The following is a 23,696-nucleotide window of genomic DNA, read 5'->3' as shown; positions in this document are numbered from 1 at the left end:
TTGGTAATGCCATTAAAAAAAAAGTTATGTTTTTCCTTATGTTTCATTTATCATTCTGTAATGTGATATGCTATTAGAACACAACATGACCAATGATCTAGAACAGCATTTTAATCACATACTCACCGTCTATTGCATAATTGCCTCACTGATCATAACCAAATTTATATCAATATTCACATTCGGCCATAGTTAGTTTATTTCTTTAAAATTAACTGGGAAGGCTGGCAGGCTGGTTAAACATAGATGTTACTTGCCAAGCTATGGAATGATAAAAGGCAGACTACAGAATAAATTTGAATTCATGGTGTGGTTTTCTTGGTTGACCACTGGATAATTGAATGCAGTTGAATAGCAGTTAACCACCAAAGAAATAAGGTTTGATACAGCATTCTCTGGAGCTTGTTGCACTAAGATCTACCTGATGCACTAACCACCACTGTGTTGGGAAGGGTTGTTAATTGTTCCAGATGATACCAGTTAACATAATCTCTTCTTTCCAGCACTCATTGCTACATAATGCCTTGTAAGTGATTCTAGATACAGCACATTCTCTTGGGGTGTTTTTAATCCCATCCCTAAATACAATTTCTTGTATTTCCTCTTTAATAAACCTCAATACTTCTGTAAGAAAAAAATGGCTAATTTGTCAGTGTGTCAGGAAAAAAGGCACAGCAGAGCAGAAAGGCCGTCCAAGAAAGTGATTATGGAGGTGACATTGATTCTGCTGGGTAAAGACGGGCTGTGTATGTACCTGCATTCAACTTACACAAGGGAATGGAAAAAAAAAATGCTGAAAGAAAGACTAGTAATTTCTCACATCCTGATTCACAGTAAATTAATCTTCCTTGTGATATAAATCCATTATCAGTGTTGACTCTTTGAACGTGAGGAGATACAACAAAGACTATTTCTTTCCCTTCCTCCTGAAATCTTGCTTTATTGAATAGCCTGACTGAATCCTCCAGTATAAACAAATACCAAAGTTACGCACCCCCCATACCGAAGTCCGTGACAAATCCTTTCACAAATAACTCAGTAAGGGTTGGCAGCATGTCCTTCAGATAGAAGAGAATATTCAAAAAGGTTTACATAAACTTATTGGTGGAGAGAAACAGGCAAAACAAGTATTTGATTTTTTCAATAACATTTTAGATTTTCAAAAGCAGCTATTTAGAAGTAAGTGGTATCATGAGAAGGAGTTCATATTGTCAACTTTGAATTAGGTTGCATGGATAATTCATTTGATTATTAGCTTGTAAGGGCAATGGGGTCTTAACACTACTTTGCCTACCTGTGTCAATACTGTAGCCAGTCATTGCAGGCAAAATATCCATCTTACCTGACTAAGAATTCGACCACATTTCTTCCCAATTTTTTCCACCAAATCAAAGATTGGGAAGTTCCAACTATTCAGCTGCTCCATCAAGGGATCCAAATTGTCCATAACCAGAGGCTCAGGAGCAAGTATAGGCTTTTCCTGTGCCAGAAATCAGAATAAAAAGAAATGTTAGTTCTATGAAGCACCTCATGCAAAAATTTATGCTTTTAAAAAGCTAAGGTCATGTTAGCATCATCTGTAAGCTGATGGTACTTTACTCAGCTCAGCGGAGATGTCCCCATTTCTACCAGCCCTGAAGCTAGTTACTTTCCTTTATCATTTCTTTCACTTGAGTGAATAGGAAATTCTGTATATGAAACATCAGTCTATGAACTTATCCATGAGACATTAATTCATTCATTCATGAGAATCGTTCATTCATTTCCAATGGAGTCAGTCTTCATTGTAAAATTTGCTGCAGTACAGATGGAAAAGCATTCAGTTTCTACTTCTGCATCAGGACCCATTCATTACAATCTAACACAGCTAATGGAGCATGGTCCAAGGGAAGACTTGTACTTCTTAAACTGAAACCTACCTTTTTTTCAAGGTCTGCAAATAAAAGATGGGTTGTACCCCTCATTTCACATGTCTCCCTGTATACACCTTTGAATTTCATTATTACTAAGAAACTGCAAATTAGTCAACAGCAAAATATCTCGAGAAAAATGCCTTCTCTCAACTTATCCAACTTCAGTTCAACAGATTATAATAAATCTTTCAAAAGCTCATGCCAACTTACATTTATTAATTCAGTTGTACTGTTGAAAATTTAACTAAACAAAGCTTTCCCTCTATATCTCAATAAAACTTACAGCTGCAAACAGTAGCTGTGAGAAGATCAGTCAATGTTTACCATACTGCAACGTTCTTGTATTCAAGACATCCCACAACAATAAGATCATGCAGTAACCTCAGAGAAGGGCCAATTTATTTTAAAATAAGGACCACTGTATATATTAGCCACAATTGAAAGGCCAATGAGAAGCTGAAGTGGCTGAACAGGAAGACTATGTATCATGCTGATAGTCTGAGAGGATAATTTCTCTTCCTTACAATCTTTTCCTGTTAAAAGTAATGATAACATTGAAGTTGAACATTTCAGAAGTGCCTAATGGCAGATCCATAAGCTTAACATTCATTTAGCAAAACAGATAGTTAGTGTCTCACAAGTGGCTAGTGCTTAGCAGCTCTCTCATGTTTCAATGGGTACTTCCAAATCTTCAAAGTCAGTCCTCCTACAACAAGGTAGAAGCCTGCTGTAATCGTTGCTTAAAAACACGGTCAAAATCTTTAGACAGGTCTAAGTTGTTTGGGTTTTTTGAGGGAGCTTGGAGTTTTTGTTTTGTGGATTCTTTGTTTTCCTAGTGTCAGTATACACTCAGTCTACTGTGCAAGCAGAACTTAATCAAGTTACCTCAGGTGGTATTAAGGGGTGCAGAATGATGGTCTCGGGCGTGTATGTCCTACAGATGGATCCTTTCCGCATCTGCTCTTTGGAGCAATCTGTCTCATCATCATTTTGTACAATATCGCTGCTATCACTGTTGTTGGTCTCATAGTCAGAAGTGGCTTGTGCAGGATCATCTAAAACACAAATCACAAAGCTTGTTGGGCGAACAGCAAGAATTGCATGAAAGTCATCCTGTGACCTTCTGAATAACAGCAACAGGATCTCTGACTCATAATACATATGTGCTGCTTGGCTGGGTCCAAAGTCAGACAATCTGTCCAAAGGCATTAAGGCATATATCCTGCAGAGTGTCAAAGACAGGATCAGGGACTGAAGAGTGAGGAAAAAAAATAGGACCATTACTTGAGCTCACTAGGTTCCATGAGGGAAACCTTACATTTTAACACTACTCTTCCTGAGCATTTTTCATATCTACAAAGAAAAAGGAAAGGAACCTCAAAGACATCTTACATGGTCACTCATACATATGTTCTCCTTTTATGAGATACAAGCATATCTGCCCTTTCAGTGAATGATTGTTGAATTTTAAATAATGAGGAGTTTTTGATGGACAATGCATTACCTGTTCTGTTCAGGGTGTGTGTGGTACCATCGCTTCTATCTAGATTCCCATCAGCACCTTCTATTTGGTTATAGGGTCTGCCACAGCTGAAACACAATGCCAAGAAACATGCACAATATAAAAAACCCTGTGCATTAGATAGTCTCATGTAAAATGATTTCCTGCTGAAAGTGTAAGATTATGTCATACAGTATAACCTTTGGTACAGGGTGCACTCTCAGGACAAAACTGTTTTACTGTGTTTTACTGAGAATCAGGAATATTAAAAGGCAAAAATACAAAAAGACCTTGGATTAACTGGCCACTACCATTAAATTTGTGCCACCAACAGTAAACCTATACCATGTGATTGGTTTTTTGAAATAAATTTTTTATCCTCTAAGTTTATCAACACATAACCAATCTGCCAGGCCCTGGATTTGTACTGGAGCTGTACTATAAATATGAATTAAAAATGAAAATTTGCCAGTATCATACAATCTTATATAATTCAATTTGAACACAGTTATGATGGCCATTTACTCTTCTATTATTGCTTGATTCCCTTTAAGTCCTAAATGTGAATTCAGTTCCAGCTGGAACACTTCAAATTACAATTTCCCAATATAATTGAGTCTAGGACCTGAAGGAACAAATGATATATCATGAAAACATGAGAGAACTTAACAAATCTGAAGCGTAATTTAGCAGGATTATATCAAATCTGTCCATGAAAGACTAACATTTTAACATTTGTTTCTCGAGTTCTAGTCAGCATTTTGTAGATATCTTTTCTATACCAGCATTTGCAAAGCAGCTGCTACAATACTATTTTGATTGGTCGAATTTCTACCAGGAACTTTGCACCTATTTAAGTTTACCATAAAAAAAAAATGTAGCTGAAATCCTGTGCCTGATGGTTTTTGACTGGGTCACCTGAAACACTGTCTTGAGCCCTGCAAACATAATGGATTCCTCAAAGAATTTTAAATAAAAATGCAATTCTGTATACAATGATACTTGTAGTGCATAGGCAAGCAAATAAATCTTGTACCATTCAAGCTTATAAACAAGATGAAAAAAAATTATTAATTTCTCTCTCCCACACTCCTTGTGGTTTCCATAAGCTCAACACTAACAAGCCAAAATACAAAAGCATAGATAAAAAAAGACTTTTATTGGTTATAAGGTTTTGCATGATTATGAGTGTGCCTCTATTTCCAGAACATATGCAAACTCACAGTGATTTAATTTGAATGGTCCACATAAAACATGATATAAAAAAAAAAATAAACAAACCAAAAAAATTACTGAGCAACCTAGTAGAACAGTTGAAACCTGCCCTCTGTTGTAAGTAAACATTCCCATGCAACTTTAACTCAATACCCTTCATGCACAGGTATCAGAACATACGCCCTAATCACAGGATTTTTTAACATTTTTTCTGTAGGATTCCAGCCTCATCCATTAAGCAGAATTAAAAAATTATTATTGACAAGTAATTTTAACAGCATTGCCTTGTGTATTTTCTTGTTTGATAGTTCTCAAACTCTGCTGTCCTACCACTTTTCCCTTTGTAAGTTAAAAAAAAGGTAGAGTAAAACCGCCGTCTTTACACCGCTGCCCAGGTGGACCTGATTTAAAGCACTGAATCCATCACGAGTTCATTTCTTCTTTTCTTGTTGTTGGTGGAGGGACTGGCTTGGTGGTGGCAGAGGTTTGCTGACTTGGTATTATTTCCTAACAAGGCAAGTTTTTTGGCAGTAAATGTAGGATATTTCATATCATGAAGACTAGCAACCTAGAATGTGAAAGTTATAACAGTAAAATATTTATTTCCAATGTTTGTTCATTTAACTCTCTCAACTTGTCCGAGACACTACATTTCTTTGGATTTTTCTAGGGTTTGGTTTTTTTGGGGGTGATCTTTGTTGTTTTGTTTTTTAAATTGTGCTTATACTACTAAGGGGTGCATAATTTATTGGTTAGAATAATGACAGTGCTTATGATTTTTCAATGGACGTTAAAGGGATAGCGACTGCTAGTAATAGTGGATGCCATTTCTATTAGCAGAAATTACATAATAGTATTTTAAATAATGTGAGGTTTTCTTCAGATAATCAACTACAAAGCCTAAGCCAGCAATGTAATTATTTTTAGTTCTTACACAGTCTAGGCATTTGAAAACAAGGAATTTAAGAACCTAAAAATGCTACGCAACCTACACAGATCACATAAAACAGTAGCCATATAAAAGCTAATAACCATTTTACCACTGACTGCATTGAAATCAAATTCTACATATATCAAGAAAATATACTTTATTTCTATCTATAACAATCTTACATGGTTGGGGTTTTTTTTCATCTTTTTATGCAACTTTTAACTGCTGTCTTTAATGGAAGGCTTTCAGTGATCATTGTTACTAGGCAAAGTAATAAAATTTTGTTGGAATAGTAATAAAGGCACAATTTAACAAGAGAGTAGTACATTTATGGTTATTTTGTATGTGTAATATAATTTTACTTTCAAATCAATCAGTAAAAGTCCCAGTTTCACAATAACTTCAAAAGACTTGGAAAAGCACTTGATTTCTATTTAGTCATCTAACTATGTCTTGAAAGCCTGTTAGGATCCTAGTCGGAACTCCCTTGAGGAAAGTCATAATCTCAACTTTGGCTTTCTCACACCCACTTCTACCCTTGCACGCAATATACCAAGACACATCCAAATTCACCTGACTGGAGCCAGAACTAAAAACTATTTCCAAAGATAGTCAAACTTGATAACATTTAATCCAGCCTCAGATGACGTGCTGTCTGTTGGCTAGCCAATAATCACAGATCACACACTACTGTCACCAAAAAAATAACATCTAACGAGTAAGGCAATGTTGAAGTTGCACTGGAACAAGCTTTGAAATAGCAGTGTTTCCCACTATTCTGAAATGGACACATGTTGCAAACTCCACTAATCTAATCTAGCAACTGAATCCTTTTCTAGAAGATAAGCAGAACAACATTATTTCCAAAATGCTGATTGTGCAGAGCAGGTCTGCACAATCTAATAATGGGCTACTTTAAAGAGCGAAATTAAACTGTGTTACTGTAACTCTGCTGCAGTTTGTTCCTGAAAAAAATTCCAATGCTACATCATCTGACTCTGCCTAGAGAAGAAAGGATCCAGTCCTTCATAAAAGTGCTCAAAATTAAGTAGTCTTCAGGCACCGGTGAGACCGCTCCTTGAATCCTGTGTTCAGTTCTGGGCCCCTCACCACAAGAAGGATGTTGAGGCTCTGGAGCGAGTCCAGAGAAGAGCAACGAAGCTGGTGAAGGGGCTGGAGAACAGGCCTTATGAAGAACGGCTGAGTGAGCTGGGGTTGTTTATCCTGGGGAAGAGGAGGCTGAGGGGAAACCTTAATGCCCTCTACAACTACCTAAAAGGAAGTGGAGAGGAGGGTGTTGGCCTCTTCTCCCAAGTGGCAGGGGACAGGACAAGAGAGAATGGCCTCAAGCTCCACCAGGGGAGGTTTAGGCTGAACATTAGGAAGAAATTTTTCACAGAAAGGGTCATTGGGCACTGGAACAGGCTGCCCAGGGAGGTGGTTGAGTCACCTTCCCTGGAGGTGTTTTAAGGCACGGGTGGACGAGGCGCTGATGGGTATGGTTTAGTGGTTGATAGGAATGGTTGGACTCGATGATCCGGTGAGTCTCCTCCTACTTGGTGATTCTATCATTCTATTTATCAGAAAGCTACAGGCCAGCAGCTTTTAACACCTAGAAGTCAGATTTTTCTATTGAATATCAGATCCCTGTTGTGAAAGATTTGGCCTGTGACCTCAAGGTGACTGTTCATGTTAAAGGCATGGTATGAGAAACACATAATGCTAACAAGAAATCCAATTTTGAGATCCACAAGTTGTTGATGAAGAACGTATTTATGAACCAGGCTGTGCATCTGACAGGAGCAAAAGCTGTAACAGTAGCTAATGGTCTTGCACTTTAAAAGCACTTTGCAGCATCCATCTACACCATTACTCATATACTAAGTAATGCTTAGACATGGTGAAATATCAATAAACGATACCACAGTAAATCACAAAAGCTAGTATGCAGGCCAAAAGAGCTTGTTTGAAAGAACAAGGTGAAATGATCCCAATGCATTTCAAATTACTATCTTACCTGCTGCAGATGACAGAGGTGCTGACAATAGGGTCTGACAGGCTAGGTGCACTCTGAGTAGCAGTTAAGACCTTGTGTGGCTTTAAGCCTTGCTTGGTGTCAGTATTTGCAGAGTCTGGAAATGATTCGGAAGATGTTTTTCCAGTAGGACTTGTGGCAGGTGTCCCCTGAATTGGTGAATGGCATGGGGAGGTGAGAGGTGAAATATTTGGTGGGATACCTGGCATGAGAAAGAAGAGTCTTGTCAATAAACAGAAGCGGAAGATGTTTTTATGAGTTCACTGTATAAAAATACTTCTCTTCAGATGCACAGGTACCAGTATAGCTTCCAAACTGAGAAATAAGAGAAAACTCTCCTCCACTCTGAAACAAGCCAGTGTCTGACAGAGACACGAAGCCCCGATAATATCAGTCACTTCTCCCTGCTGAAGATATGGTTCAAAATATGACACATATTCTCCCTGTTGAGTAGGATGCACTAACTGGCAGGTATTGAATGAAATGCATGCATTAGTGGCATGACTATTGGTATCAACATATTCTAGCAACTGAGACTTCAAATTCCAAATAGGCAGTTCCCCGACCCATATGGAATTTCTCTGTGATCCACTGTCCTTCCCTGTCTCCAACTCTAAAGTAGAGACAAGGAAGGCTTACACACAGTCCTAGAAAATTTTAATTTCTATGTGCGTGAAGTCTACCAATAAACAAAAAAGCAATATCTAGTAGACATACATGATATTAATAAAAAATATTGTACTTATGTGCATTTCCACATTCCCCAGAGATTTTGGCCTTCATCTTGTGCAGCTTGAGTTTATTTTTCAGTGTCTGTTGCTCAATATGGGAGACTTGTGATCATTACTTGTACCACATGGTACTGTATTCTTAAGCTAGTGTATCTGAAATTGGCAATATCCACGTGTGAATGCTAGCAAGATGCGGTCCTCTCTGTCCCTTCTTCTATCTAGGAACTGATGCCAAGATGAAATCCATTGGTCAGTTCAGTGTTTGAGACAAAGTGCTGCCTTCTCCTTGAATCCACTTTACGTTTCCTAGTCTCAGAATAATTGTGGTTCAATTCACAATAAAGTGCAGGGGAGCAAAATAATACATCTTAAAAGGAAATGCATGTAAACTTACTTACCTCCTAGATTTTGTTGCAAAGTTTGTAGGAACTCAGCCCCAGTTCATTTACTACGTTCATCCTCAAACCCAAATTATATAAAGAGCTTGGGAACTTCAACTGGTTTTGTTTGAAATGTGCCCACTATCTTAATGCATTCCAGCCACAACAATTATCTCAGAATAGGGCAATATGTCAATCTAAATTTATGAAATACCAACCTTGCCAGATATATGTGTACAGATCTAGTGGTTTTTCATGATAAAATCTTACTGTGATGTGAGATTGAAGTATAATTTATTGTTAACAATCCAAGAGTTGCCAATAATCTCTGACAGTCACTATACTGTATTTTGAGATATCCAGAACTTCCTAAGTTTTAGTTAGGGTATTTCTTCAGCAAACATGTGGTACGTATTACTGTCTTAATTCAATGATTGCAAGACTATTGATATCAGAAACCTGAAGCCTACAGAACAATAAAAAAACTTATCAGATGGCCATAACATATGGAAATTGCTTTAAAATACAGAAAGCCTCTGTTTCACGTTTACTAATCCTTTGAGATATCTGCTTTCCATCTAAGAAAAATATATCTTTAAAAACATTTCACAGTCTGTTAGTTGCATAGGGATTGAGTTGGATTATTACCTATCTTTGACCTAAATGTTACCAGGTTATCGTCATGACTGTTAGGGAATACAATATATATGATCATCTTTCAATTTAATAGAAATCCTGGGAATTTAAATAGCAATTTTCACAATAATGTTTCTAATTACAGCTGGCTTTCTACTGCTAGCATAGAGTCCTCTCGAATATGTTTGGTCATTGTTTTGGTTTTTTTTTCGTTTTTTTTTAAGAGGAATTTGCCAGGGCAGATAACCAAAATCAAATAAGTTTACTAGAAAAATGCAAACCTACTTTCAATAATTCAACATTTGACCATTTACTAGCAAAACTGAGAGAAAATACGTCTTGCTACAGCAAGGAATTTCGAACAATCAGCATAAGAGAAAATGAACAATACAGGGAGAATTATTTTAAGTACATCCATCTGCTTAGGTCCTCCAGAAATTTTACATATGTGAAATAAAACGGCAACTCCAATATGGTGTGAAATTATACATGAAAACACTCAAAATTACCTCAGAATTTTGCCAAAATAGGTATAGCTAGCAGCATTTTAAAATGTTAATGTTTTAAGGCATAATTAGATATTTTGTAAATTAACTGATTACAGATGTATATAGATCAGCTTCTACCAAGAATTATTTTATATTGCCAAAGGAGCTAATACATTACATTTGTATTAACTGTTGCAAATTGAAGCAACTCTTTAGTTGGAACATAAAATCAAATTGTTATAAATAATGCATGATTGTAAACAGTCTAAACCATCAAAATACCAGTCTTCTGCATAAAATGCTGAGCCAAAATTTTTACTCTCAATTTTTATAGAGCTCTCCCTTCATCACTGGGGCACTTGAGTATCTGGGCAACAGAGATGACTATCAACACTTTCTGGGAGGAGAAAAGACTAAATGTAAAACTGAAAGGGTTGGTAAGTCTTGTTTTCCATGTATAAAATGTCACATCTCTACCCCCACTCCTTTTAAGGTAATGGATTAATCCTTGAAAACCTCAAGTTCTAAGTTTTATTTGTTCCATCCTAAAAAACATTCCTGGATGCTTGTAGCTACAGCTCCGATGTATTAGTTTCAATTTTAATAATTTGACTATGTTCTTATTATCTTTTAAGATAATACTGCATTACCTAATCTTCACTGCGGTATAACAAAGCAGCTTCTGTACAAGAGGCGATTAAATAAACTCTTCAGTTTGAAAAGGAGATGAGATGTGACAGGGCTAGATATGCAGAATAATTGTGCAGCCGTATCTTCAAACCCATCCCTACGTTGGGATTCTATGACTTTTCTGATGTCAGGCCTCAGGCATCTATCAAATTCCATCTGATATCTGGGTGGCCAGTATCTCTGAATAACATTATCTCAACATTTTTCCATGTTTGGTAAAAAAACAGGCTGATTTAAAAAAGGAAGGTCTTGCGAACATTTTCAATTCTAACTTAAAGCATGGGCAAACATTACATTATCCTGTATTTGCACAGGGAAAAGATCCATGTTACTGTGGATTAAGAGTGCTTAATGGCTGTCATACTGCACATTTCATTATCAATTAATAAGTCAGCTTCTCCATTTCTTTCCCTCAGTTAAAACAGCAGTAATGTTTTTAAAGGCCCAAAAAGCTGAGTAAAAAAACCCGTATTTTGCATCTAACAATCAGTGAGAACTACCTGGAGTTTCTCAATAATGAATGTACAGGGACAAGACTTCTGAGCTATAATGGCTTTGTCTTGGATATGTTTGTATAAGATGGGTCAGTTGCTGCCTACGGCTCTGAATAGCATTATGTAGGTTATGCCTCAGGAAATCTCAGTCAGGCAATATGTAGATAGTTAACGTAACAAATGTTAGAGAAAACATTCTGTCCTCAGCCCTGCTGTAATCAAAAGAATTACGTGGTTATAAATCACACTTGCTGTATCACCTAATTACTAACCACTATAAATGACAAAAGATAGAACATATACAATGGCAATGATGATGAGCTATAGTATCTTAAGCTGCTTTTTTTTTAAAAAAAAGAAGGAAATAAGTATATTGATACTGATGGAAAAAATAAGAAGAGATAAAGATTGGGCAGAGATCAAAAGCAGCTGCATGTGGTAGTTACAGGGAATCAGCTAATCGAGCCTGACAGAGTCACGGATGTCCACTTACCTTGTCGGCTCTGCCTTTTGGCATTCAGGTGGTTGGTAGAAGACATGGCATAGGAGGTGGAGAAGGACCTGCTCTTTGTGATTGTCATCAGAATCGAGTTGTTCCAGGAGTCAGAGCTGCAAAACCAGAGAGCAAACAAGTAGCCTTCAACACAGTAAAAAGCCTCAATGGTAGATCTTAGTAAGTTTAGAGCCACAGCAAGAAGTATGCAATACTGAGAAGGCAAAAAATCTGATGAGGAAAACAGCATCTGCTGTCTGAACTGAATTTGTGAGTTGCTCAGTATTGTATTCAGCAAAAATATTTACAATGCAGATGCTCCAAAGCTGGACTTCCTTCCGTGCTCAGGCCTATTCCCTCTATTTACACAAAGATGTCTTCATTATATTGTTCTGACGGTACAAAGAGGCTTAAAGGTTGATTTCAAGTAACTTAAATTTATATTCTCTTTTAACACCTCCTTACAACAGCCAGAAGTTCTCAGTGTAAATAAAAACTCAGCCTCTTTGACTCCTCTGCTGCAACTGCCAAGGCAGATGCCCAATAACCCTTCAGGAACTGGATGAGCCCCTCAGGAGGCTGGAAGAGGACTGAAGATCCCTGCATTGCTGTCACTATTAGTGTGCCGCTTCTCTGGGCGAAGCACTTCATACTCTAGCCAACTATGCCAACGAGAAACGCATGCTGCATCTCAAAAAACATCCCGTTGACAGTCCCTGAAGACATTGATCACTGATCCAAGAGAAACTCACTGAAGAAAAAGAGTGCATGTGTCCATGTTGGGGGGGAGGGAACAAATGCTATTCCCCTACAACAGGATAGTGCCTGCTTTCAGCCTTCAGGCTATAACTGTGCACCACAAGGGGACAAATCCTTCCGCAAAGCAGAAGAATATTATTTATTGTTTTCCCAAACGACACTCATCAAATGTCAGCTGCTTGCAGGGATGTAGCACTAGTTTTTATCACGTGGGCTATGACTTCCCTGGACAGACCTACTAGGTCTCTCAAGCTCCGTATTTCTCCGCACAGCCTCACACTCAGTGATGAGATGACATGGCAAGGCAGAAAATAGCCTTTGAAAGCAGCCTAATACAGATGGACTTGAAACAAAACTTGAAAAAGCCAAAGAAGTCTTCTGAAAGAGAAAAGTATATTATGTTGCCTTAACATTACAAACACCTTATTTTTTTGGAAGAGCAAGAGCTACCTACAAAAATACTCCATTCTTTATTTGTCTAAATTCCTATAATCTGTATGAAGGAAGAGAAAGAAAGAATCCAGCTGTTTTTTAAATTCTTTGTTTGCTTGTTTTGTGGTTTTGCTTTTTAATTAACAGGAAGAATATAACACTGGTTCAAAGTTAAGAAAAACCAAAACAAATCAAAAAATCTCAAACTACGTCCTTGGAATTCTTTGGGGAAAACCATTGGATATAGAAGTGACTGAGGGAAGGAACGTGAAAGTTCTACTGTGTTTCCCAAATCATTTGAAGCTATAAGAGGACTATGTCTTACCAGTTCAATGACACGGCTGGAAGAATACAGGATTACTAATCTTAAACAGCAAATGATGGGTGATTTTTGCAAATACGTGACCATAGAAACCTAGAGGTGATGTCCCAGACTGTGAGGAACAAGCAGCAGACTCAGAAACTGCAGAATCTGTCACAGGACAATGCCAGTGTCATACCCCTCTCCTAGCCTTCAAGGCATGAAATGTTCCTTCCTTTGTGACCTAATGCATGCTAGAATTTGGTGCAGGGGAAGTGGAAGATAATCAAGATTTTTTTCCCTTCAGTTCAAAATTCTTTTCCTTGCCAAAATTTTAAAGGCTAGGCTTATAGGATTCATTTTTTCCCTTTCTGGAATACACATTGTTTCTCCTACTGTAAAAGAAGAACTGCAAACAGTAGGCTAAGAGACTTGACAGAACTATAATTATACAATTGGCAACATTAAACGTAGGGAGAATTGATAGTCTGCTTATTTGGCTCATCAAGCAGAGTTATATAACAACCATAGAAAAGGACCAACAATAATATTTAATTGCTCTCCTCACTCTGATTCCTATCTTAGGATGCTTACATACTATGTGAAAGTTTTAGATCAACAGTATAAATCAAATGCAACCTGGGAACCACAGGCCAGTGACTGAAGAACATTTCCATTTGGTTATAGCTTCTTTATATTTACTTTTACTGATACATGGGGCTCCTTACAAAGGGAACTTTGGCTAACCATGTATTTTTCTTGCACCAGACATTCAGTGTATGCTGCAGGCTGCCTTGAGTACCTTGGGTCCCTGTAATAGAGCCTCCTCTATGGGAAAGGCTTATGTATCTGGAAGAAAGGCCAACCAAAAGAGCTCCCTGGGGCTGTACTCACTCAAGCTATCCAACAGCGGACACTGGGGGTGTTGGACCTTCTCAGGTCCTGTCTTTTCCCCTACTACTAGCCTCAAAGTTTAAATTGCAGAAAAACACTTGTGTCTTCTGAAATTGAAGCCCTAAATTGTCTTCTTGAATTTGGTGCTTTTGTTCTGCTCTTCCTTTCCCCACAGCAGAGGATGTCTCCATGCTCTCTCCTCATCCAGCATCTCCAAGATTACAATCCTCACTGAGATGGTGAGGGGACCTGAAGTTTATTCACAGGGTGCCACAATAACTACCAGCTGTGTGACTAACAGGGTGCCACAATAACTACCAGCTGTGTGACTAATTGCCCTCTGCTCTTCCTCTGACGGCTCTGCTACTTTCTGACTAGAATAGAAAAATTTTCACAGAGCCAGAAAGGAGTAAAACCTGTTGAAACAGCTATGCAACACATCACAGTTAACAGCGCCTGGGACCCAAGGCTCTTTTCTCACAGATGAGTGTCCTTTCCACAAGACTAAAAGCCATCCAACTTCTTCCTTCACTGGCTGCTACTGGGCTACCTTCTGCTTCCTTTGTGGAGGATTAAATGAAGCTCGCTTAAGGTATCTCCATAGCATGAAGTCCTCAAATGCAAGATACCTGGGTCTGGATGCCTTCAAGGCAGAAAAGCAACTATATTAGGGTAGTTGTCTGCAAATGCCCTAAACCAGAGTGCTGCTTGCTATAAGCAGGTGGGCACACACAACTTCTCTCCTTCAGTTTTATGGAAGGACTATGTACTTTATGTTACCGGCTCAGGGATCAGGCTCTGAGAAACAGAGGATGGGTAAGAACAAGCAGAGAATACCTAACTTATATAGCCAGAATATACAAACCTCTCTCTTCAGAACAGTGAGAACTGTGCTTCTGCTAACTGTGGAAGACTTCGAGAGACATGCTTTAGGTAACTAGGAGTAAATTCTGGGTTGGGCACAAAATGGAGCAGGTAGATACTTCAGCCTATGCAAGTCTCTTCGCAGATCTAGTGCACCTTTTCTACAAGGCACCACATGAACATAAAATTAAAGTGCATATGTCATGACTGAATCCAGAACTCTTTTCACAGGCAAGACAAACAAATAATGTACACTTTTTTTCTGAAATACATTTCAAGGCTTTATTAATTAATGATTTGTACTTGCAACTTCCAGTACCAGTACTTGCTTATGCAACCCTGGAGAATATGGGGCAATTCAAACAAGTAAATAAATACAACGTAAAAAGATGTGGGCACTCAGTCTGCACCCTAAAAAACCCAGCTGTGTTTATTCACTCCTTGTGGCAAACTAGGAAAAGCCATTTAACTAGATGACACAGTTGGGATTAAGGATGGGATAGCTGGGATTCTGAATCCCAGAAGCTAAACTCTGTGGTAAACAGGAAAGAAGTGCTCCACTGCAGTCCTTAAGATTAGGAAAAGTACAGTAACCATCCTGCAGGAAAACTTTACACTGCTCATTTAATTTTCAGCTTTGCTTTAAACTTCTGCTAGTAAATCTTGTTTTGTAATTTTATTCCTTTTTGCCCAATGGTAACAAGTCTACTTAGAGAATAAACTTCTTTCCACTAAAGCACTTTTTGACTTCTCTAATTCATTGATTTTTTTATTTACCATCTATTTCTGGTATTGCATTTGCATAAGCTTGTTCAAGGACCCCTAGACACTTGTTATATTCCGAAATTAGATGCATTGATGGGGTTCAAAGCATATACAGTGCTGTGTGGTCTCACTATACTCTATTTTTATGTACAGAAAAGCACAAAATAGTGTATTTTGGGAGAGTCCAGTAGAAGTCAGGGGTACTGTTCTGGAAGTTAGTATCTAAAGGATGAAGAAGTGCTTTATGAACTGGTTTGACACTAGGACCACATCATTAGGTGTGTCCCTAGAAGTGATGTTCATAGAAGTGATGTTCAGTAGCAGGGTTACTTGCTAGAATTTTTTCTTGGCTGGGCAATACCCATGCAGGAAATGGCTGCATATCAAGACTTTTACCACCTATCTTGCCTTGTTTCCAATTCGATTGTGAAATTCCACACTTTGCTAGCATTGATACTTTTTCTTTCCATTTTGCTTTCCAACAATAGGAATGGTTTGGGCACAATCTGACTGAAATTGATGATGTCCCTTCTTTGGCAACCCAATCCTGAGAAATATGAAGAAGTAGTTCTAAACACACTTTGGAGTCAGAATTTTAAAATGAGGAACATCATTACACAGAGCCAAAGAAATTTGCCCAAATAGAGATACAAACAGAGAGAAAGTAATTTGTAACCTGGATGAAGACGATTCATGAGGTTTGATGCTGGCACTGCGATCCCTTCTCACTGGAGCTGGTTCCAGTGTAGGTAATCCGGTGGCTGATGTTGTTGTAGTCCAAGTTGAGGACACTCGTCTCAGCAGTCCTGGAGGCAAACTTCTCCGTAAGCGCTAGAGGAAATTAGATGTTTAGAGTTTACCTAGGCTTACAAAAAATTTCATCTTGCAGAATAATAAAATTTCCTTTTGATTAATCCTGCCTGACAACACCTAGCGAGGTACCTTAGATTTGGATTCTTCTAGGTATTATGGTGTCTACCTTATACCCAAATGAACACAGCCAGTGCTTTATATGCTTGGAGGGTCTGGAGCATCTTCTCTATTTCAAGTTAAAAAAATACACATATCCACAGTCCTGTAGCCAGAGATGTTCAACATCTGAAGCTCTCACTGGAGTCAGCCAATGTTCATTCTGCTCTTTAAAAATTTTGGTCTTATACAATGTGGCCAAAGGCAGTTAAAGAAAGCCACAAAGATGGCTGAGGGATTGGAGCATCTGTCATTAAAGGAAAGGCTGAGAGAGCTGGGATTTCTCAGTCTGAAGAAGAGAAAGCTCAGGGGAGGTCTTAACAATGTATATAAATACTCAAGGGAGGGTTGTAAAGAAGAGGTAGCCAGGCTTTTTCCAGTGATGTCTAGTGACAGGACAAGAGGCAATGGTGCATGTACTGAAATACAAGAAATTCCATTTAAATGTAAGACAACATTTTTATGGTGAGGATGACTGAACACTGAAAAAGGTTAGCCAGAGTGGCTGTGGAGTCTACATCCACAGATACTCAAAACCCAACTGGACATGCTCCTAAGCAACCTGCTCCAGGCTCAACTTGCTTGAGCTTAGTTACTGGCGTAGACAATCTCTGTACTGGATTAAACAATTTCCAGATGTCCTTTGAACCTTAGGTATCCTGTGATTTAAACTGTCATTAATCATCAGAAACAGAGATTCAAAGCAAGAAAGGCTGTGAGAAAAATAAGGGGAGTTCAACCTTTTTTCCTACAATATCTACCCAACCCAAAGGTCACCCACTGAAATAAAACTTGCATGCTCTGGGATATGATGTCTCCTGAAAAGCTTAGAGAAAGCATCACTGTTTACAGCAGAATTTGCTTGAGCACTCTGCATTTTTCTTTCACCTGCCTCCTCCCTTTCTCCACTACCAGGACTTACATTGTTTTTCTGAATTTTTGATGGCAGAGACAAAAAAGGATGATGACACAGAGACTTTGTGGATTCAGATTTGCTGTTGCAGATTCTACAATCTTTTAAGATGCTTCTCTTACAGCTTTCACGAAGTGTTTACAGTTAACAACTAAAATAAATACGTATCTGTGATGGAAAGCTTTGATTTAGCCAGGGGGTTAACTGATATGAGATGGAAAACACTTGTGGTTCTGAAGCTCAAACTTACAGATAAATATGTTTACATACTCTCCCCTTAACCAAAATGCTCATTGTCAGATGCTTAAAGTAAAGATCCTAAATCTATATTTAGACACTTAAATAAAGGACTGCAAACTATTAGTTTTATGAACCGTAATACATTTTGGTCAGTGAATTCTTCAGTCAAATTAGTTCTCTGTAGCATTAACTCATTTCTTTATCCTTCATTTATCTTTTCCTCACTAGGTATTATGCAACAGCAAACTGGTAACAGTTCACTATGTTTGCTGATGTGATGCCAGTATTCTTCCACTTAACTTTTCCCCTCAGAGCCTATGGCACAGCCATTAAAGCCATGCACACTGAAATAAACTGGAAAATGCACTTCAAGATCTGTGAACATCCATTCCATACATACAGCTGCTACATAGGCAAATAGGCTAATAATTATCATCACACTAAAATATAGCTGAAAAAGAATCACAAGCGTTGCAATTCAGACGCCAGGAAATGTTGGAATGAATGCTGGCTGTGCCATTTAAACTGTTAAAACTTAACAACATTTGCCTGTGCAATGTACTCTGCCTATATTTAATTTTACAAGGGAGATTGCAGAAGAAAAGTATTTTGATTTAGTTTCAAAAGTGAAATGTAAGCCTTGCAGTACAGCTGATTAGCAATGAACCTACGATTCAAACTGCTACAAAGCTGATGTGTTCTTTCTAGTTGTTCACTTACTAAATGTGGGTGGTTAACACTGGTTATTTCCTGTCGGATTCCTAAGCATTCATCAAGTCATCTGTCAAGGTTTAGTTCAGTTTTATTTTTCTTCTCAAGACTATTCCTCATGAGCTCACAATATTTGTCATACTAAGTCTTGTGGTGATCTTTTTGTCTCTATTTGTTTGGTAAACAGCATTTTAAATTTGATCCAAAGAACCAGGAGGTCATCAGTCAAGACTTTTTCACTGACTTCTTTAGGTCTCAGAGCTCTAGCTCAGGAAGAAGACTCTGAAATTCACACAGAATTTCAAATTTTGGTCTTCAAACGGGGGAAAACCAGCCCCTTATATCACTAAATTCCTTACTGCTCGACAACAAGAACAGTCATCCCACATGCAGTATCTCCGGTACCCGAAGGGGGCATACAAGAAAGCTGGGGAGGGAGTTTTTACAAAGGCTTGTGGTGATAGGACCGGGGGAATGGGTATAAATTGGAGATGGGAAGATTTAGACCAGACATTAGGAGGAAATTCTTCACAATGAGGCTGGTGAGGCACTGGCACAGGTTGCCCAGGGATGTTGTGGATGCCCCATCCTTGGAGGTGTTCTGGGCCAGGTTTGAATGGGGCCTTGGGCAGCCTGGTCTGGTGGGAGGTGTCCCTGCCTATTGCAGGAGGCTTGGAACAAGATGACCTTTAAGGTCCCTTCCAACCCAAACTATTCTATGATTCTATGATCTCAAATCTTTTAACTGGGATGGGAATTTCTGTATGAGAAGTAATGGGGCAGACTTATGATGAAAGGCTTTTGCTTGCTCTGATCCCTATCATTTCTTCTATATTAAGCTTCAAGGAACACCTGCTAGGAAATATACATATTATTTGTGCGAGCTATCTTTTTTCAAACTTCATCTCCTAAAGATGCCTGAAGCGAAGTTAATGTGGCCATGAGTTCAAGGACAAACAGGAATTGTCTTACTATAATATCAACAGTCTACGTAACTGTCCTTTTATAGTAGAATATAATTAGTGCATAAATATTAATCATAACCAAACAAACAGAAGGCCCACTGACACCTCCCACTAGTCAAATGCTGTCCCTTTAGGGACAGGCAAGTTACAAGATGACAGACAGGGTCCAGAGCTCACCTTGGGAATAGCTAGCTTTTCTCCTTTCTCTGGACATTCCTCTGAGTCAGAGCAGGTGTAGTTCTCACTGAAGGACACCAAAGGGTTCACCCTTGGCTTGTGGATGGCCTGGAAGGTTAACTGCGTATTAAGCAGGTTGCTCACTGTCCTCAGCGAAGTACACACGTTGGGGGGCAGTGAAGGATCTGCCAGAAGATCTGTAATGAGTCCATGTGCTTCTCCCATGACAGCAATATCCACCGTTATACTGGTACCAGAAGACTAAAAAAGACAAAAATAATACATGTAAAACAATAGGAATTAACAACCTGATGAGCAGTATCCAATGTTGTGGTGAATTCTCTCCACAACTTTTCTTAAAGCACTTACCCACAGAGTGGAAAAATAAGAACATGAAATTATTCTTTAAATGAAGAGAATCATGCTGAATAGATTGATCGTCAGGCATAATGCTCACAGTCTGCAAAGAGTATAGATTTTCATTATATCTGATTTTCCAGCTTTCAGCATCTGCACTTGACTTAATCCTTCTGAATTAATTGTTCAGGCTCCCTACAGGGACATTGTAAATGGCAAGGGGCTATTTGCACAAATAATTTTGGAGACAGCTTGGGATGGAAGAAATTTCTCTTGAGAAATGCCTTTCTACTAACTCCAGAAATATCTAGAACAACTGATGTTCTATGCTTATGCTTAGGTGAGCAAAGATCCCAAGCATATACTAAGATTTTAAAAATATCTCCATGCTATTAAAATAAGCATTCTGATACAGAAGCAAAAAATTCTTCCCTAAGCAACTGCATATTGGGCAGCTATACCAAAACTTTAATGGAGCAAAAAGTGGATTTTCCAATCCTTATTTTAATTAGACAGAAGTCATGAGTATAATTACTCTGCTTGTACAACCAATTCAGATGGTCTTTACCTTCTCCTGGGTCTGAAATATATACATACCTTACATTAGCATACCTTATGTATATATATCATATACATGAGTACATATACCATTTAGGGAGATTTATTAACTAAAGTGATGCATAAGCAGAAATAATAGCAAAGAGCAGCTCCTGTCACTGGCGAATCTTACACATCCTATACCATATATGTATACAATTTATCTTTAAATGACACTGCAAACCAACTGTGGCCCAGGCAAACTGTCTTCAAACCTACTAGATGAACAGTGAGACTGGATGCACACAGAAGTAGAACAACTAGAAGGGGAGAAGGCATACGAATTTCAAATGCAGCAGTGACATCACTTGAATCACAAATTCTGCATGGAATCATTAACTCCAGACACTCCAAGACTGATCATTTTTCCTTTGCTGTGTTTCTGACACATAAGGTCAATCCTGCTGCTACCATTTGGGACTTTGCAGCAGGTGTATGTGCAGTTTGCCAGAGAGACCTAGTTTTCTAAATAAGGAAGTTAACGCCTGTGAAAAGAGCACACATTTCATAGAGTGGCAAGTACATAGCATGGAGAACCGGACAGACTGCTTAGCAAGAGAGTGATCAGACCCTCCGCCAGGAGTCATTCACCAGTGATAGCATTTAAGGACCTCACAATACATCAAAGAACAGTGTAACAGAGCTTGACATTGCTTTGTTCTCACACAAGGCTTTACAAGCTACAGCAAAGTATTTCTGAAGAAAGTGATACATTAGCTAATTATAGCTAAACCTCTCCCTATTATCTTCCCAACTGCATAGTGTGGACATCAGCCCCTTGGCAACAGATGTTTCGCTCCACTGATCCACTCCTCATGTCCTGCTTCTGGCTAACACAGAGGTAAGCTGCAGGACCAGAAGACAGGCCTTCTCACTCACCACCCTCTCAAACAACCAGAAAAACAGCTGCTTCTTCCCACATTTGTTTTCTTTGTCATGATACCAAATAAAATAAACCAGAAACTGTTTGATAAACTGAAGTGCTATTTCATCCTACTGAAAAAAAATTAATGGCTGAAGTTAATTTAATGGCTGTTTCAGTGCTTAACCTCTCAAGACTCCATGAAGACGACACTGGCAGATGCTACAGAAAATTCTTAAATTAAAAGACAAGTCTTGGGATACGAGGAGTTAATATCTATCTTAACCTCAGCCTTGAAAAACAGACCGAAGAGGAGTGATGGAGAATACATCATTAAAAGAGATAGAACCCTCATATTGTCAGCAAAACTGTATAATCTACAGTTTTAAATTCTATTAAGCCTGAAGCCTGCAGTTGTTGACTGCCTATCAGGGATTAATACTTCAATGAAGTAAACAAGTCTGACTCAGTGGGCCACAAGCAGAGGCCCAGATTTTGTTAAGAAGTACTAATATTTTGCAAAGCAGCCAGCATTGTTCTCCATGATTAGTACCAAGTGGAAAGAGGGAAAGCCCTTCTCTTCTCTATGATGTATTTGTGCCACATAACCTCTCACATGGAGGGAGGCCTTCTCATGTCTTGGTGACATGAGACCCTGCAGAGTCTGGGACCTTGCAGATTTGTTTAACTCAACTGCCAGTCTGTGCTGAGCAAAGAGCCGGTGCTGAGGCCGTATGGCCCAGGGACAGCGATGCCACACACTGGGTCTGCGTGATCCCTGCTGAGCTGTGCCACCACCTCACTGCAAAGGACAGTCTGAGCTCAAATCGAGTTAGGTACTTAGATACCACTGCCACAGAGCACATCCCACCAAAACAAATCAGTGGAAATGAAGCGGTACTCTTTGGAAGTGTGTCCTGTAGCTGGGTAAGGCTTCAGAGCCTGCCAACAGCACAGATGATACCACCTCACTCTCTGCATCAAGCGCTCTTCATACAGCAAGGTGGCAGGACCTTTTGCATTTTTTACTATCTGCAAATCTGACATTTTCAGCTCACACCTCACAGAAAACCCATGCAGCCATCCAGCCTGCCCCTGTGTAGCATGTATACGGAGGTCAGGTTCATGCCTGCAAAGGAGGTGGAGGTGCATGCTGAGTGCCCCTCAGCAGGGCTGTCAAAAGACATATCTTCTGCTGTCAATCTGGGTCACCACAACCTATCAACAATTACCAATTTGTGCTACATGTCATACTGCATTACACAATTGCTGGAGCCCATCTGAAGAAGGGAAACAAAGCTGGAAAAGGGTCTGGAGCACAAGTCATATGAGCAGCTGAGTGAACTGGGTGGTTTAATCTGGAGGAGTCTGAGGAGTGACCTTATTGCTCTCTATGGCTACCTGAAGGGAGGTTGTAGCGATGTGGGGTTTGGTCTCTTCTCCCAAGTAACAAGTGAAAGGATGACAGGAAATGGCCTCAGTTTGAACCAGGGGAGGTTTAGATTGGATATTAGGAGAAAATTTCTTCACCGAAAGGGTTATTAAGCACTGGAACAGGCTGTCCGGGGAAATGGTTGAGTTACCATCCTTGGAAGCATTTAAAAGGCACGTAGATGTGGTGTTTCGGGACATGGTTCAGTGGTAGAGTTGGCAGTGTTAGGTTAAGGGTTGGACTCACTGATCTTGAAGGTCTTTTCCAATGATTCTATGATTCTTTTGAATGAAAGCACACTTTGTGGTATTTCAAAGATATGACTACTATAGTGAGCTGCTTTAAACAGCACTCATATATTATAGTTACAGTATTGTTTGAACTATTCATAATGCTTAGAAACCTTGGAATGAGAGAGCATATGTAAAAGGAGGACAGACAAAGCTTGAATTCCTCTTAAAGAAAAAAGCAGAAGTAGTTAAACACTGCTCTAAATCCATCAATTTCAGTATATTAACACCACATCCTAAACCGGTACAGTTTGCATGTTGTAACTTAATTGCACAGAAATTGTAGACAGGAAAATAGTTTCTTCTTTGAACGGTTTAACTATTTCACCTATATCAGGATGTATTTTGAGTACTATCAGACTGGTCTGACTAAATAAAATTATAGGTATTTAAATGATTATTTTCTTTTAACAGTTACAAATTGAATGCATGAAAACATTTTTTTTTTTTTTCATTATTACAAAACAGTAGAACTCTGTTTGCTTTGCAAACAATTACTCAGAAAGCAAACTAATATGTTTTTCCCTAAAGGACAAGGAAACCTGGAATTTTTTATAAAATGCATATGGCGATGTAAAACAACATAAAGATTTATGCAAGATAGAAAATTTCTAAAAGTTTTAGATTGATGTAATTGTATATATGCATATACACACGTGCA

General features: G+C 38.7%; 1 protein-coding gene across 1 annotated transcript in view; it reads right to left on the bottom strand.

The window, feature by feature from the left end:
- Positions 1-23,696, bottom strand: part of PDE3A (phosphodiesterase 3A) — a 257,471-nt gene that overhangs the window by 27,467 nt on the left and 206,308 nt on the right. The window contains exons 3-9 of the mRNA XM_069862148.1: positions 19,498-19,758; positions 16,199-16,353; positions 11,508-11,623; positions 7,578-7,797; positions 3,418-3,503; positions 2,799-2,968; positions 1,343-1,480 (exon numbers count right to left, since the gene is read on the bottom strand). Of these exons, the coding sequence (XP_069718249.1) occupies positions 1,343-1,480; positions 2,799-2,968; positions 3,418-3,503; positions 7,578-7,797; positions 11,508-11,623; positions 16,199-16,353; positions 19,498-19,758 (1,146 nt within the window). The remainder of the gene's footprint in view (positions 1-1,342; positions 1,481-2,798; positions 2,969-3,417; positions 3,504-7,577; positions 7,798-11,507; positions 11,624-16,198; positions 16,354-19,497; positions 19,759-23,696) is intronic.

This window comes from Phaenicophaeus curvirostris, chromosome 1 (assembly GCF_032191515.1).
Source record: "Phaenicophaeus curvirostris isolate KB17595 chromosome 1, BPBGC_Pcur_1.0, whole genome shotgun sequence".
Taxonomy (NCBI): domain Eukaryota; kingdom Metazoa; phylum Chordata; class Aves; order Cuculiformes; family Cuculidae; genus Phaenicophaeus; species Phaenicophaeus curvirostris.
The sequence above is the reverse complement of the archived record's forward strand: the minus strand, read 5'-3'. Positions and strand labels throughout refer to the sequence as shown.